The sequence below is a fragment of the Chinchilla lanigera genome, unplaced genomic scaffold (assembly GCF_000276665.1).
Source record: "Chinchilla lanigera isolate Chin_1 unplaced genomic scaffold, ChiLan1.0 scaffold00014, whole genome shotgun sequence".
NCBI classification, from domain to species: Eukaryota; Metazoa; Chordata; class Mammalia; order Rodentia; family Chinchillidae; genus Chinchilla; species Chinchilla lanigera.
In genome coordinates this window covers 30,357,494-30,372,824 of record NW_004955415.1, presented here as the reverse complement: position 1 = coordinate 30,372,824, position 15,331 = coordinate 30,357,494, and the positions used below count along the sequence as shown (strand labels likewise).

Here is a 15,331-nt window from a genome sequence, read left to right as displayed (position 1 = left end):
GGCCAGTGTGTAAGCCTGGCTGGGATCCTCCTCACCTTGCCTTCCTAGGTGGCTGGGACTGATGGAGACTGCCATGATGCAGCCCAGAGCAGGACTTAAATTAACCAATTGGCTTTTTTATGTTTACTTGTGAATCTGTCCAAAGCCCACGTCATTTGTCTGGAAGTGGGTAATGGACTCATAGTAAATGAACCTCTGTGAGTCACTAATCCCTACTAGAACCTGTAATGACGGATGAAGCTGGAAAGCCTCAAAGGATAAAACAAGATCACAGCCAAGGACACCTGGATCTGATCTCAACTACATAATGACTATAGCCTCAGCCATTTCACCCCTGGTTGGATTAATTTAACCCTTATTATGGATTAATTTAATACCTTACTTGGAGAAGTCCTTGAGTAATTCTATCCTTCTTGAGTATTCCCCTCCCTTCTTCTGACAACCAAATAAATATGGGCCACCCAGAGAAGGTCTTGGTTTTAGCCCTGAGAGAATCTCAAATTCTGTAAGAGGGCTTTGATCCTCCTGGAGCCCTGAAATCATTCCATTTGCCTCTTTTTATTTAGCCTTCACCATACATTCATTTGGGAGATTGTGGACCTGATCAGTCCACAATAACTGATATATTATTAATCCAACAGGGGACCACACTGAGCTAGATGGAGAGGGGACACCCTGCCCCTGTGGAGGTCTGCGGGGTGGCAGGTGGCCAGCAGCATGCTCCTGATTGGGACATGCTCATGGAACCCAGCATGGAGCGCTACTGGGACCTGGCCATGATCCTCAACTACCTGTATGAGGATGTAATGGTTGATACAGTATGTCGAATTGGGAAGTTTAGAAGTGACTCAGCAAGGGGCAGGGTCTTCACTTTGTAAACATCCTGTACAAGAGGGCAGGGAGATGGTGTGAGTGCTACACCTGTCCTAGGGGCTGGTAGCCTGCTTATAATATAAGGGAGGAAAAGAGGCTTGCTCTGACCCCTTTGTGTTCTTGTTCCTTTTGCTGTCTTCTGCCTTGAACGGTTGCCCCTTAGCCAAGCCACCCTGCCTTGGAGCCAGCTGATTACAGACTGAAACCTCCACAAACTGTGAGCTAAATAAACCTTTCTTTCCTTAATGTTGGGCGCTGTCGGGTATTTTCTCTGAGCAAGGAGAGAAAAGTAACCAAGACAGAAGAGTACAGCAAAAGGATGAAATAAGAAACAGGGACAAATTTAGTAATACATGAAGGAGGGCTGGAAGGTCAGTGCCTCAGGATAGGCAGAGACAAAGACACTCTAAACCAGCCACTATTTATTGGGTATATACAATGATGGGGGAACTAGCAGGCGGAAGACTCAGAGGTCCATGACTCAGTGGTAACCCAAGGGATAATCCTGGGATGCCTGGAGTTTGGAGATGACCCCATGCTAAGAAGGAGCTTGCCCTGGAATGTTTTTTAATCTCTGTGGTCTTAGTTTAGTTTTAGTGGCTGGGAGAGGATGGCCCATCCCTAAAGAGTTAATGGGAAATCTGAAAGGGTGATAATCCCAAACCTCCATTTATCCCTTAGGCAAGTATGCAAAAATATCCACTGTGAATTTGCGGTCCTCAACAGAGGGCTTTGAAGGAGCCTGCTGTCAAGGCTTCTCCAGCCGCTAGGATCCAAGCACCGGGTAGGGGTGTGTATGTGTGTGTGTGTTGTGAAGCTCTGGGTTCCTAGAGGCAGGGGCCTCTGCCCAGCACCTCCCTCCACAGTACGTGCTGGGCACTCTTCTCCCTGGCCCTCCATGTCCTGGCTCCTGTGGGCTATGTTCATTTGTAGTTCCAGGTCTCAAGACAACCCCACACCAGCCTGCACTGTGGCTTGGGCCTGGCGTTCCTTCTACTTCCTGGCTTTCACCAGTCTCAGCTGAACCACTTTTCTTGGCTGGTTAGGCACAAGCCCGTGCAACTTGTCTGACTACTCCTTGGCTTCAAAGCCACGGTCATGTACAGCTTAATGACAGAGGCATGTTGTAGAATGTGTCTTCAGTCATTGTGTGAACATCAAGCAGTGTGAGCTACACGCTCAGAGCGGCCCAAACAAGGGGCAGTGTGATCTTCCCACCATGTTTGTGTTGGTCAGCGGTGGATGAAACATCAGCAAGGCTGATAACTCCTCAGCTACCTTGTCTCCCAGCAGAGCAGGAAGCCAGCTCTGGTGCCTGGGGGCCTCAGCAGAGCCACCACCGTCAATGCACCAGTCACCCAAAGCACGTGCTTCCTCTTAAGGTCAGTGCTGTTAAAAAAAAAAGTGCTCTATTCAGGATACATAGCCCATGACGATGCTTGAGAGTCTATTCTCACAAAGCAATCCCAGGGGATGTGAGCCCCCAGTCACCAAACACCCAGGCTCCTCCTAGCTCAAGGACTCTACCTCTTGGGCGTGGCCAAACTGTCCTGAGCTGAGGCAAACTAGCTGCCAGCTGAGCTGAAGTCACCTTTTAAGGGGTCCCTCATCCCCCTAAGCATGAGGCTGCTGGATTCCGTGCTTGAGGGCAAGAGGGGTCAGAAGGACCCTGCCATCTGGGCCACTACTCACCAGGAGTCTCTGTTCTCCAGTATGTTCCCTTTGCAGTGTTGATGACCCCATCCCAAGCCCAGCACTCACCACAGATGTCACTCAATGGTCAGGGAGTGATGGCCCCGTCTCCAATTTTCTGCAATCAGGGTGGCTCTGTCAGTAGTTCTGGCGCCCTGACCTGGTATTCCCTAAAGCAGGAGTCTGGGAGTTTAAGGCAGCTATTCCTCTATAAGTAATTAATAGCTAACTCTGTAGTTTGTCCGCTCTCATCATTCAACTCTGAGCTCAGATGCGAAGGTGGAAGCCAGGCCCCTGCTCAGTGACTCTGGTAAGGGAAAAGGATGCAGGCATCCGGATGGCCAGCCCTGGCCTGGAGATACCGGTGCACTGGTCTGGAGTGATGCACAGGGACCTAGTGCACGTGGCCTGTGATCCCCGCCTCCGGGTCACCTGTGTGCACACAGTGCTGGTGTGTGTGTGCGTGCGCACGTGCAGTCCAGGACCCCACTCTCCTGCAGGTGCCTCTGCCTTCAACTCTCCTCTTGCTCAAGGCCTAGGAGAGCACAGCAGACACAGGGAGAGAAACAACTTGTACTGATGACTTTTTATTTTCTGAATTTCCAGAATCAGGTTTCTACTGGGCAAATAGAAAAATAGAAAAGCTTATTACTTTTAAAAGGCAACTATGACAAGTGTATACGCAGGGAAAGGGCTCCTGGGATGTGAATGAACACAAGGAGTGAGTTTGGCCTCAGCACAGTGCATTGTGGCAATAACAGAAAGGAGCGTGTCCTCACATCTCAGAGCTGAGATGGTGCTCTCCAGAGCTGGCGCCGCAGTTACGGGTCTTCCTCACCGACTAGCTGGCCCAGTCGTGGAACCGGAAACAGTCACTCGCAATCTTCCACACTGTGTTGTTGGGGGAAGCCTGGGCAGTGAGGATGAAGTTCTGGTTGAAGTCCCGCTGTTTGTTGCCCTCAAACTTCACTGACCCACAGATGACAACCAGGACCGTGGTCTGGCTCGGTGTGGCCTCATCGTGGACAGGCTGGCAGTCAACCACATTGATCTGGAACTCGCTGGAGGGCAGCATTTCAAAGAACTCACTCAAGGACTCCTGTCCCGAAACAGCGTTTCCGTTCCACACCAAGGTGGCAGTGCCCATATAGAGGCGGGACAGCAGGCGCCGCCGCTTGTCCATGGTGGTGTAGTAGACATTGACGAACTCCTCAGCTGCTCTGCAGGCCTGGTCCACGTAGGTCTTGAAGTCCACAGATGCCATCCCGGCCGAATGAAAGGAGGCCTCTCCTATGGATCAGCCTCAGACCTGGGGAGCCAGGGGCTGTAGGCAGGAAGGGCGAGAACTCGCATGAATGCCACCATTCCTCCTGCCTGGTTAGTGCATCCCACTGTGGACGGCTGCATGCTGCAGGGGGGTGACACCTGTATGCTCTCCCTGAATCTTTGCAATCCCATTTTATTATGCAAAGCACATCTGAGCACTGAAGGTCCCTCCTACCCGGCCACTTGGAGCAGGCGCCACTGCCCCAGAGAACAGGGAGCTGCTCACTCTAGGAAAGACAGCAGATGGGGCTGAAGGGAGAAGTGGCCACTGGCCCAGTAAAGGACAAGCAGAGACAGTGTGCACACCTTGGCCAGGAACTCTGGGAAAGATGACCTGAGCTCACCTACATGGCTGGGAGTGAGGTGAAGACAGGCAGGTTTTCAACAGAGCAAGAGTGCAAATGTGGGAGGAGGGCCACAGTTCCAGTCACAAGTCAAAGAAGTAAAACTATGGCCTGTGCAGCAGAAATGCGCCATTTCTTTAAAAGAAACATCCTGAAAGCACCAAGAAATATAGACATCTGGGCTTTCTGTAATGGATGAAACCGAATGGTTCTTTTTTCATAATTAAAATATTGGGGGAGGGGGAACCACAGTAGAAAAAGTTACTGAAACAGTGGACAAAGTGGGCATGTTTACGTTTAGAAACCTAAATTGTGAATAACATTTTCATTTCAAAGCCCTCACTTTTTAAAACATCAGCTTATGAAACAGGTAAAAGCTACCTTTAGCTTCAGAGTGTGGCCTTAATGTTAGGAAGCTTCAGTTTGCTTAATGAGGGTTGGGGAGGGCAGATACCTTTTTTTTTTTTGTTTTCGAGGTAGGGCCTTGCTATGTAGCTCAGGCTGGCCTTAAACTCACCAGGTAACCCAGGATGGAAAGGGGAACTTTCCATTTTTTTTTTGTACGTTTGGTTTTTTTTTTTTTTGGCGCGGCGGGGGTGGGGGTGGTGGTCTTACGATGTAGTCCAGGCTGGCCTTGAACTCCTGCCGTCTTCCTGCCTCAGCCTCCCGTGTGCTGTGATTACAGATGTGCGCCTGGCATAAAATCAGGGAACTCTTTAAGGCAAAGAGCTGGGAGAAAGCAGGCCCTAGAAAGGAGCAGTCAAGAGCCAAGTTAATACGCTGCTCTCCCTGTGCAGCTCTGAGCTGTTAGCTGCTAGGTGCTCTACACAGCTAGTGCCACGGGGACAAGGGCCGTGCTGCACCGGGAGGGAAACACACACACGCACGCACGCACCCGCTCCCTCAGCGCTGCCATAAAGGGACGGGCCTTGAAAATTCTGCCAGGGCTATGTTGTCTTTTCGTTTGCTTCTGCACCCCTGCACTTGGAAGCAAGTCGGCAAGAACACAGCCCCGGAGCGCTCGTCCCGCCACGATCCTCCCCGTCCGGTCCTGGTACCTGGAGCGGGTCCCCTTCCCCGCCAGCATCCCTTCCCATCCCATCCCATCCCATCCCATCCCGCCCCGCCCCTCCAGGGCACGCCCTCCGCCCCACCCCCGCAAGCCCGGCTCCCCGCCCTCCCAGGCTAGGGACGCGGCCCAGCTACCTCAAGGAGATGCGGCCGCGACCAGAACAAAGTAGGGGCCCGGGCGCGGAACTCTCCTGCCCTCGGCTTCGTGGGTCGCCGCACTGAGCGCGCCTCCACCTCGGGCGGGAATCGCCTCGCTCCCGCTCCGCGCGTGGGCGGCCGGCCTCCGCGATCCTTACCTGCGCCGCTCCCGCCTGTCTCCTAAAGGCTGCCCCGAAGCTCCCCCTCCAGGCGCCCCGCTCCTCCGCCGCTCGCGTCGGCGGAGTGCGGACGGGCCGCCACCTGCTAGCCGTTCCTTCCAGAGGCCCCGCCCCGGCCGCCGGTTGGGGGCGGAGAAGGCGCCCGCACGCTCCCGGTTCCCGCGTGCGACTCGCCCCGCCTAGTCCCGTTCCCTCGTGATGGACAGCTAGCTCAGCCAATGGGACGGCGCGCCGAGGGCCGTGGCTTCTAGAGAGGCGCCTTCCTGGGAAGCGCCTTCCCAGAAGACCCCGGCATATCCGGAATGGAGTTTTTATTGGTAGGGATTCGTGATTGGGTTAGGCGTCTCAGGCCCCACCCCTGGAAATGGGAGTGGCTCTACTCCGGGTCAGTGTCTTGGGCCGCGGGACTGGAGGGCCCTGCTTGTGTAGTTCCCTAGAGTTGTCCCGATAGCTTCTACCACGCCCTCTGCTCTCCTGGGTCCGGGGGCTCTGCTGAGGTCTCCGGGGTCTCCTCCGAGCCTTATCCCCTCTGCTTGCCTTCTCGGCGTGAGCCACGTGGAGTTGAAGTTCAAAGGCGCCGGGCAGAGGACCTCGCGGTCCGGGGAGAGGCGGCCCGGGCCGCCAGCACCACCCGGCGGTCGCGATCCTTCTGCTGGCAATCGCGCCCAGGCACATCTGGAACCAAAGCTGCATTTTACTGAGTGTTAAGAACTGCAGGCGCCACAGAACAGAACTATTCGCTACTGGGTCTTGTAAAATGTAAAGTGCAAATTAAAACAACAAAAACCTGTTCAGGACACAACCCCAGCTTCATGTACCGGTGGGAACGGAGCAACTGAACCTGTCCCATCCGGGCGTCCCGGGGCTCCCGCCGCCGTCGTCCTCTGGCGGGATTCTTTGGGGACCAAGGGAAGGGGCTGCTCAGTATGGGCCACCGGCTTCCGGCAGGGAGGCAACAGTGTTATTAAAACACTCAGCTCGAGGCTGGATGGGCGTCTTGGCGGCAGTAGTCAAGAGAGTGGTTTTACTATACAATCGCCCTGGACAGTGCGGGGAGTTCACTGTACAGCACCCATACCGCTGCCCAGGGCAGGACATGGAAGCGGGACTGATTCAGTGCTGACCGGGTAGGCAGGTGTATGTATAGCTGCTGCTCTTCGCACACGTGTTCTACCCCCTCTTCATTCCTAAGGGCTCGGGACTGATTGCTGTTCAGATTTTATGGATGAAGAGGTGGAGAGACAGAAATTAAACAACCAGGCTTTGGAGCCCAGAAGTGCAGGTTGTGAGAACTTTATCCAGCGCTCAGAACGGTGAGAACCCAGGCCTCTAACCCGGGAGGCCGGAACCTTTCAGGGTTCTGTCTCCAGCATCCTAGATGTACCTGTGGTGCTGCTTAGACACAGAGGCCTGGGTCTAATCCTTGCTCTTCCCCATCCAGCAGAGAGGAGCCTTCCCAACAGCTGCCCTCTTTTTATAAGCAGCCTTGGTTTCTACTTCCTCTGTAGTCCCTGAGTTCGGGGAGCTATTATGTGAATTTCCTGGTGGAACCTAAAAGAAAGAAATGTCTGCCTCTGCACTGGGGCTCCGACAGTCCAGAAAATACCGAGGAGTCCAACTTGGCGAGTAGCTGAATTCATTCTTGCTTACAGAGCCGTGGGTGACATGTGGGCCGAAGTGCCACCCATCATCCCTCCTGTGCTAGGCCACTGTTTTCTTAGGGTGCCAATTAAAACAGCAAAGCAGGATCCAAAGCAAGAAGGACCCTTGGGAGAAGCGTGTGCTCCCCTCTGAGCCGAGCCTATCCTTATCAGTGTGCTCCACCCCTCTCTGCTGTTGTGGAAGCAGGAACGGACTAGATGGGAGACATGGCAGGAAGGAACTTTGGAAGGCACACACTTGTATTATGCTATCAGGCTGATGGGAATCTCAGTTCCAAACATCAGCCCTGTCTTGAGGTTTTACAGTCCCTTATATAGGTTGTTAGAAGAAAGTACAAAAGGCAGGTAACAGGGTATTCTATAACTGGTTACATACATTTGATCATATATTGTCAGGCAGTTTTATTTTGAACAAGTTAATTGGGAGTCTCTCTTATCATACAGCAGAGAAGTCAAGGGCTGGGCTGAGCAGGAAGAATCAATCATTGTCTTAGATCCAGCTGGTCCATCTCCAGGTGATAAATCCTTGAAACAAGGTAACATAATGAGAGGCACTGTTTGGCTGAGTTACATTTATCTTACAAGTTGCAGGTGGCCCTGGAATGCCAAGGCTACTTGAGTTTTGTTATTTTCTAATTATGAGAACAGGCTGCTTTGTTCTGCCCATCCTTGAATCTGGTGTCCAGCTTTAAGTTTTAAAATTGCCTTTACACTCCTGGTGCAGTTTAACCCAAGTGTGGTTGTTGACCTTACAGCTTCAGCACCTGGCAGGGCCCATTACAGGATGGGGTTGCTTTAGCAAGGGTTTGGAGGACAGTTCTTACTTCAGAGGCTGAGGTACCCCTGGCTCCAAGTGACATACCACTGGCAAGGAGATGCATGAGGCAAGCCAGGGGAGGTGGGAAGCACAGTTAGGACCACTGAGCCCAGAGAAGGTGCTCGCTAGGGGATTCCAGGAAAGGATCCTTGCTGTCTCTCTACCTGGGCTGTGTGGATAGTGCTACAGCAGCTACTTGCTATGCCTAGGGCCCCCCACAATGAGGAGGCAGACAAGAAAGGTGAGAAGAGGTCCAGCCCTGGTGACTCTTGGGAACCAAGTCAGCCCTCATCCTGGAGTTTGCAGTCTTAAGAGCCAGTGTTGCAAATTAGGCATAACCTTGGTTATCTGCAGCGTGGCTAATATGGCTGGAGCATTAGCAGGGTGGCTGGCTTCTGCCTCCACTGTAGAGGGGGGCAGTGATAGTATCCGTTTCCTAGGGCTAATACAAAGATGGAGGCACAGCTGGAAGGAAGGGCTGAGCCCAGGATCCCCTGGAGAAGTTGGCAAGGCAGAGTTGTGCTTGACATTTTGCATCCGTAGCAGCTTTCTCATTTGCCAGCAATCCTTCCAACAACTGGCTTTTAAACTTGGGTGGAGTGAGCTGACAAATTGGTAGGATTTGTTACCAAATCACAGGGTACCTTCTGAAGATGAGCCCAGCTTAAGCAGCTGTGGCCCAGTGGTACGGTTTGTGGCCAGGCCATCAGGGAGGAAGGCGCATCTGGTCACACGCTCCCGTTGAGTCCCTGGCAGCTCCAAAGATGCCTGACTTAAGGATCTTTAAGTGTGTAAACACAGTGCTGAGCCTCTCCCCCATCAGTGTGGTTCTCCAGGGCAAGATGGAGACGTGTTGTTTGCAGCTGCGTGACTTGGAGCCAGTCGATCAGCAGCACCGGCTGAGCAGTTGTGCCTCTGGTGTGTAGGTACCGAGCCCCCCTCTTGCTCTGTCTCTGCCTTAGTGGGGCCATGAGGGCACCTGTGACATTCCTCTGAGCTCAGTTGGTGGTTGCCTTCGGGGGAGGCTTCCAGGGACCATGGAAGAAGTGCACCCCAGGGCTTGACTGCATGTTGTGAAATTGGAGCTCTGCCTTGTCACCTGGGTTACTGCATCTGGGAAATGGGGTGCAGGCTCAGTCAGTGTCAGGTGGTGGTGCAAGGACTGGCACCCTTTGGAGTGTTTGTCCAGCCTGTGACTATGCCCTTGTCAGAGCGTCTAGGGAGCGCTGCTGATAGGGCTCACATGGTCCCTTCCCAGCTCAGCCCCAGCCTCCCAGACTCGGGGGAGGGTCAGACACAACTGTAGAGCCTTTGTGTGGGGTCAGAATGGAATGTGGATATTCATCAATATTTGCAAGTAATACAAGACAGCTCTGACTGATTTAAGCTGACAGCCAACAGCAGACATCAGCAAGGTGGCACTGGGTGTGGGAGCAAGAACCTGGCCGCAGCGCCAGAATAGGTGGACTGCCGGGGCTGTGACCGGATCCCAGCGCATATGTGCTCATGCACACTCCTGCACATACCACTCATGCATGCACACATGTGCATACCCACACAGGGAGCACTCATGACACACACACACATGCATGCTTCCACAATGCACACATATGAAAACATGCATACCATTCACTCATACACTCACACATATGCCCACATAGCGGAACACACTGCTGCACACATGTGCACACACATGTATACATTTGTACACCTATGCACTGTCACTCAGGCACATGCATACACGTGTGCTCTCACACACATATGAGGGCATGCATGCTCACATTCGCACACATTTAAACACATGTACACACATGCACACTCACTGCTTGGTGCATGTACATGCTCACAAGGGAGCACACATGCTCCCACACCTGCACACACACAACTTGCACACACATCCACATGCACACATGCACACCACTCACACTCAGGCACTTGTACACCCACATGTTCACATGCATATCCACATGTTCACACGAATGCCCCCTCAGATGGGAATGTGCACGCTCACATGTGCACACACGCACACATGGAGTGTGGCTCCTTTGATTCCCAGCGGTTTTGCTTTTCTTACTGTGATGGATAGTGTTTACCAAGACTGATGACAGAAATCTCCAGTCTCACATGCTCTTCCAGAACCTGGCCCATGAGGAGGCTGTGTTGGATCCCCTGTGGGTCAGGCAGGCCTGTGTGAGAGGCAAGTATAGAGGAAATGGCACCGCATGGTGGCCATAGCTGGCCATGACAGGAGACACGCCTTAGTTTGCCAAGCTCTCAGGAGGCCGGTGCTGGGAGCCAAGCTGTGAGTGAGTGCCGGTGCCCAGTGCCCAGTGCCCACCAGCTTCGCAGCCCACACTGGCATGGCCTGGAGAAGTCAGTCTGCTGAACCCAGCACAGCCCAGGGAGCTGCTGAGTTGTGTTAGAGCCACTAAGTCTCACAGGTGCGCTCCACAGCGAAAGCCACAGCTCCCTGCCGTGGTGTCCAAGGTTGTAGGAGAAGCCCAGTGGTCCCTGTGAATGGGTTTACAGCTTGCTGGTAAAGAAAGGGTCCCCCAGGTATAAGAAGCCCTTCTGGACCTTGTTGCAGTCTGGAGTCCACATTTGTAATCCCAGGGAAAAGTTATTGGAATTCCAATAAGTAATTCCAACCTACCATTTCTGGTGCAACCCGCGGTAAGAATAAGGAAACAAACACGTATCTGTAGCTATAGAGAGCTAAGGGGGTCCTCAGTCCAGTTAGAACATTTGCTAACTAGAACGAAGCCCTTGACCCACAGCCAAACCTGAGTTTTATTAATTCGTGAGGAAGGGAGTGGCTCGGGATTGAGTGACTGTCCTGCAGCTTGCATCTGCTATGTGTTATCAACTTAGGAGGGGGAAAGCTTTGTTCTGGCTCTGGCTTTAGCCTGCAGCTGCTCAGCATTGTTGCCTTGGGCCCGTGGCCCCTCAGAACCTCTGCAGGAGTGTGTGGTGGGGGAGGCTGCTCACTCCATGGTAACCAGGAAGCAGGGGGAGCGAGGAGGAGCAGGGTCTCAGTGTCCCCTCAAGGACCCTGCTCCCAAGGGGTCCACACCTCCCAGCATGCCATGGGCCAGGACCAAGCCATGGGCCTTGGGGACAATGTAGAGCCAGCCTGCAGCTCTACAGGAGCACAGGTCAAGGGCACAGAGGGCAAGAGCTAGGCCGGGGCATCAAGTGCCTGGGGCTGGAAGGACCCATTTCCCAGGAAGGGAAGTGTTGCTGGACAGTCTGATGCCCCTCCGAGTCCAGTGCCCCAAGCTCTGTCCTTCCCCTTTTCATGTGTGTTTCTGTCTCCTGGTGTCAAATGTCACACCATTTCCTTGTGGCCAGGATCCTGCTTTGTCTGATGATGATGCCCATGTCTTCTCTGTCTGAGTCATGCTGACCTTGCTCTCAGGGACAGTCTCCCTTCCCTGTACCTAAGCAGGTTCCTGAGTTCATATGGTAAATGTCTTAGTCAGGATTCTCCTGGAGCAGACCTAGAGCAAAGCTTCCCTGCATCATTGGTTTGGCTGTGCAGGTTAGTAGGGAATGGAGGCAGGAGAAGGGTCAGATTCCTCAGGCAGCTACGCTGTGAGTGCTGGGAGCCCAGTAAGGCTGTGGAACTCAGCAGAGAACAGCCTGGGATACAGGCTGCAGTGGGGAAGAGGGGCGCTGGGCACCCCCACCCCACTCCTGAGGGCGGAGGGCTTCTGGGGAGGGCCTCCTTGCCTGGGGACTCTGGCCAGAGGAGTGGACACATTTTCCTCCAGCATCTGGGGATGGCTGGAGCCCAGTGACATAGAAAGCCCCAAGCCTGCATGGCACCGATGGGGTCAGTGCAGGAGGAACCCTAAGTGGCTGGCAGGTGGCCTCGGGATGGCCCAGCACACCCTTGTGTCCTGCAGAAGCACCCCAAGGTCACGCTGAACATGGCCTTTGAGGTGGCCCTGGCATCAGACATCCAGCCACACTGGCCAAACACAGGTCTGGGTGGGGAGGGACTGTGTGTCCCATTAGCTGGGTGCTCGGTGCTGAGACGGCAGAGGGAGAGTGAGATATGTGGGGTCCTGGCCCTCAACAGCGCTGGGCGGAGCTCACAGCAGGTCACGTGTGAAGGAGCTGCACATGGAACGGAAGCCCAGCAAGCTGTCACACACTCCTGGGCCGGCCAGTGTGGAACGTGGGAGATAACAAGTGTGGCGGGGAGAGGAGGAAAGGAAGGTCGTGTAGCCACTGTGGGAGATGGCCTGCTGTCCCACTGTGAGAGTCACCAGTGACCCCAGCCCTCCTGCTGGGTGCCTCAGCGAGAGCTTGTACATCAGTGTTCATAATCGCCCAGGCTTGGAGCAGTCGGAGGTCCTCACCGTGAGTGGATAAGCAGTGTGGTCTTTCCAAAGCAGTGCAGTTTAATTCAACCATAAAGAATGAATGAATGAAGGCATGAGTGAATGGGGTCCTGACCTGGGCTGCAGTGTGGATGACCCCTGGCAGCAGGGGAAGTGAAACACCCCGGACAGACACGAGGCCACCCAGCATATGAGTACACGAATAGGAAGTGCCTGGGTCGGTGACCCAGACAGTGTGACCAGTGCCCCCCAGGGCTGGGGGCAGGGCAGAGCAGGCGAGTGGCTGTGCTTGGAGGATGGAGGTGCTCTGGAGCTAGACAGACATGGGATGGCACCGTGAGACAACACGTGTCGCTGTGTCAGTCACTTTCTGGTCGCCGGGACACAACACCTGACACCTACAAGTTAAGGAGGGAGAGGTTTCAGTCCACGGTTGGCTGTTGCAGGGCAGGATGACAGGGCAGAGGGGCCTGGTGGAGGAGAGCTGCTCACAGCACAGTGGTCAGGAAGCGGAGAGAGAAGGGAGGAGCGGAGAGGGACAGTGACAGCCTTTTCCAATCAGATCCCAGCTCCTAATGGAGGTCAGCAGCAGCCTCCCTGACCCAATCTCCTTCTAAAAGCCCCATCTTCATGTGCATGAGGCTTTAGGGATCTCTAGAGGTGAGCTGTCACAGCCACTGAATTCACTAAAGTGACTCCTTCTGTGTTATGGGACCCTTACCTCAATAAACGATGAAACGGAGGAGAGAGAAAGCTCCATCCTCGAGGCTCTGCTCGTGGCCACTGTTCCCAGGCCCCTGCTCCGTCCAGGGAGCCTCAGAGGCCGGCGTCCAGGCGTCTATCTCTGTGCTGTACGTCTGTCTGTCCCTCCAGTCTCGGAGCAGGAGCCAGGAGCGGGGCAGCCCCTCCACGGTGGCCTCCCTGGGTCCCTCACCCCCTGCAGGGAGCTTGGCCTGGTTCTCTTTGTGGAGCCACTGAACAATCTGGGTGCTGAGAAGAGAGAACGTGGGACCTTGAGCCCGGTGGGCTGCAGGGCTGGGGAGAGTCAGCTCACCCTTCCGGGTGCCTGCTCCCCAGAGCTGCACGTGGGAGATGGATGAGGCCTGAGCAGGGCGTGCGGCTCCAGGCTGGGCCAGGCAGCCATGCCTCCTCCGTCTTCCTGCCCTTTCCTGTCTGGGTGCGGGCTCCTCTAACCCAGACCCCAGCATGCTGTCGCAGGGGCCTGCGCAGGGCCGAGCATGGCTGTCCTGAAGTACACTCCATAGCCAACGTATGGACCTCTCAAGGGTCCAGGAGCTCCCTGGGCTGGCTGTTCTCACAGGCTCAGGCTGGTGCCCAGCGCAGCCCAGGACCGTCATGAGAGTGATCCCTCGGGAAGGAGTGTGGCCTGAGACAGATGGGGAGGAGCTGGCGCAGATGGCCGCTGGGCTCAGCCTGGGAGCTGAGGCAGCGTGGGACACACTGAGGTACTGCCCAGGTGCGGAGCTCCCATCTGCCCTTGGCAAGGGTGCCCCATGTGAGCCTGCAGCGGGGCAGGACAGTTCTCAGACTGGGCCAGCAGAGTCCTCCTCAGGACGGACCACACAGGTGAGATCAGGTGACCCCGGTCCAGAGTCCCAGCCTAACCAGGTCTCAGAACCCCACTCCGAGAGCTGGTGCTCCGGACCAGCGAGGGAAGCTCCCAGCCCCAGAGGTGCTCCTGGCTTGTTTAATACAACGAATTCTTTTACACCGCGTGGCAGTTAGTGCAGGCTGGACTGCTGGCACGGTTTCCCCATTTTGAAGTCTTTTAGGGTGGGCCTGCTGGTCCATTTCGAGTTGCTGTTCAGAGCACTGGCCACATGGGGGTGCTCTTGCCTTTACAAAGAGCCACTTGTTCCTTTTAGACAGGGCCTGGCTTTAGGACTTTTTTTTTTTTTTTTTGTCTTTTTGAGGCAGGGTCTCGCAATGCAGTTCAGGCTGGCCTTGAGCTTACTTTGTAGCTCAGGCTGGTCTCAAACTCACGACGATCCTCCTGCCTCAGCCTCCCAAGTGCTGGGATTATAGGCGTGCACCTCCATGCCCAGCTTGTATTTTTTTTATGTCTATCTTTAAAATTTTTTTTATTAGTACATTTTTGCCAAATATAGTTATCACATTTATCACGGGGAATTTGTACCTGTACATATCTTAATTCTTCTTTGCCCATCCTTCTTCCTTCCCTTCAACCCTCTTCCCTTCCCTATTCACAAAAGCTCTGTTTTCATTTCCCCTTCAATTCTCTTTTTAAATCCTTTCCCCCCTTCTTTGCCTCCCCATCCCTTGCTCCCCTGCCCACTTGAACAAATTCTTCTTTTTAATTAAGAGAAGATGATTTATTTCAAGGTGGAGAAAAAGGGAGAAGAGAGATATTAGATTGCTGAACAAATTCCTCCTGCTTCCCAATATCTTTCTTCCATTTTGCTCTTCATTTACCCATTGAGAAAAAAGAAAATGCAATATTTAAACTTGTATATCTGGGGGGCTGGGGATTTAGCTCAGCGGCACAGCGCCTGCATGGCAAGCGCAAGGTTGTGAGTTCGATTCCCAGTACCAGGGGAGAAAAACCCCAAACTTGTATATCTGATTTAGCTCACTTAAGATTATAGTCTTGTGATATATTCATTCACCTACAAATGGCTCAAGTGTATCCCTCTTTGTGGTACACTAGCACTCCATTGTATATAAACATCACATTTGCTCTAGCTATCAGTTGGTGGGCATATGAGCTGTTTCCAAGATTTAGCTGTTACAAACTGTGCCGCTATAAATGTGGGTATGCATGGAGCACTGTGGCACGGTGACTTTAATGCTTTCAGGAAAATTCCTAGAAGGGAAACAGCTAGGTCAGATGGAATAGGCC

The 15,331-nt window shown here is 53.8% G+C and overlaps 1 protein-coding gene across 4 annotated transcripts; it reads right to left on the bottom strand.

Moving 5' to 3' along the window:
• Window positions 1–3,136: 3,136 nt before the first annotated feature.
• On the bottom strand, window positions 3,137–5,832 carry Nxt1 (nuclear transport factor 2-like export factor 1). 4 transcript variants are annotated; one of them, XM_005380964.2, is made up of 3 exons: window positions 5,603–5,832; window positions 4,851–4,981; window positions 3,137–3,889 (listed from the first exon to the last, which is right to left on the bottom strand). In XM_005380964.2, the coding sequence occupies exon 3, from the start codon at window positions 3,827–3,829 to the stop codon at window positions 3,407–3,409; it is 423 nt and encodes a 140-aa protein (XP_005381021.1). In that variant the 5' UTR covers window positions 3,830–3,889; window positions 4,851–4,981; window positions 5,603–5,832; the 3' UTR covers window positions 3,137–3,406. The 4 variants fall into 4 exon arrangements, with proteins under 4 accessions (XP_005381021.1, XP_005381020.1, XP_005381018.1 ...); XM_005380963.2 differs by lacking the exon at window positions 5,603–5,832 and adding an exon at window positions 5,442–5,596; XM_005380961.2 differs by lacking the exon at window positions 5,603–5,832 and adding an exon at window positions 5,131–5,341.
• Window positions 5,833–15,331: the final 9,499 nt, after the last annotated feature.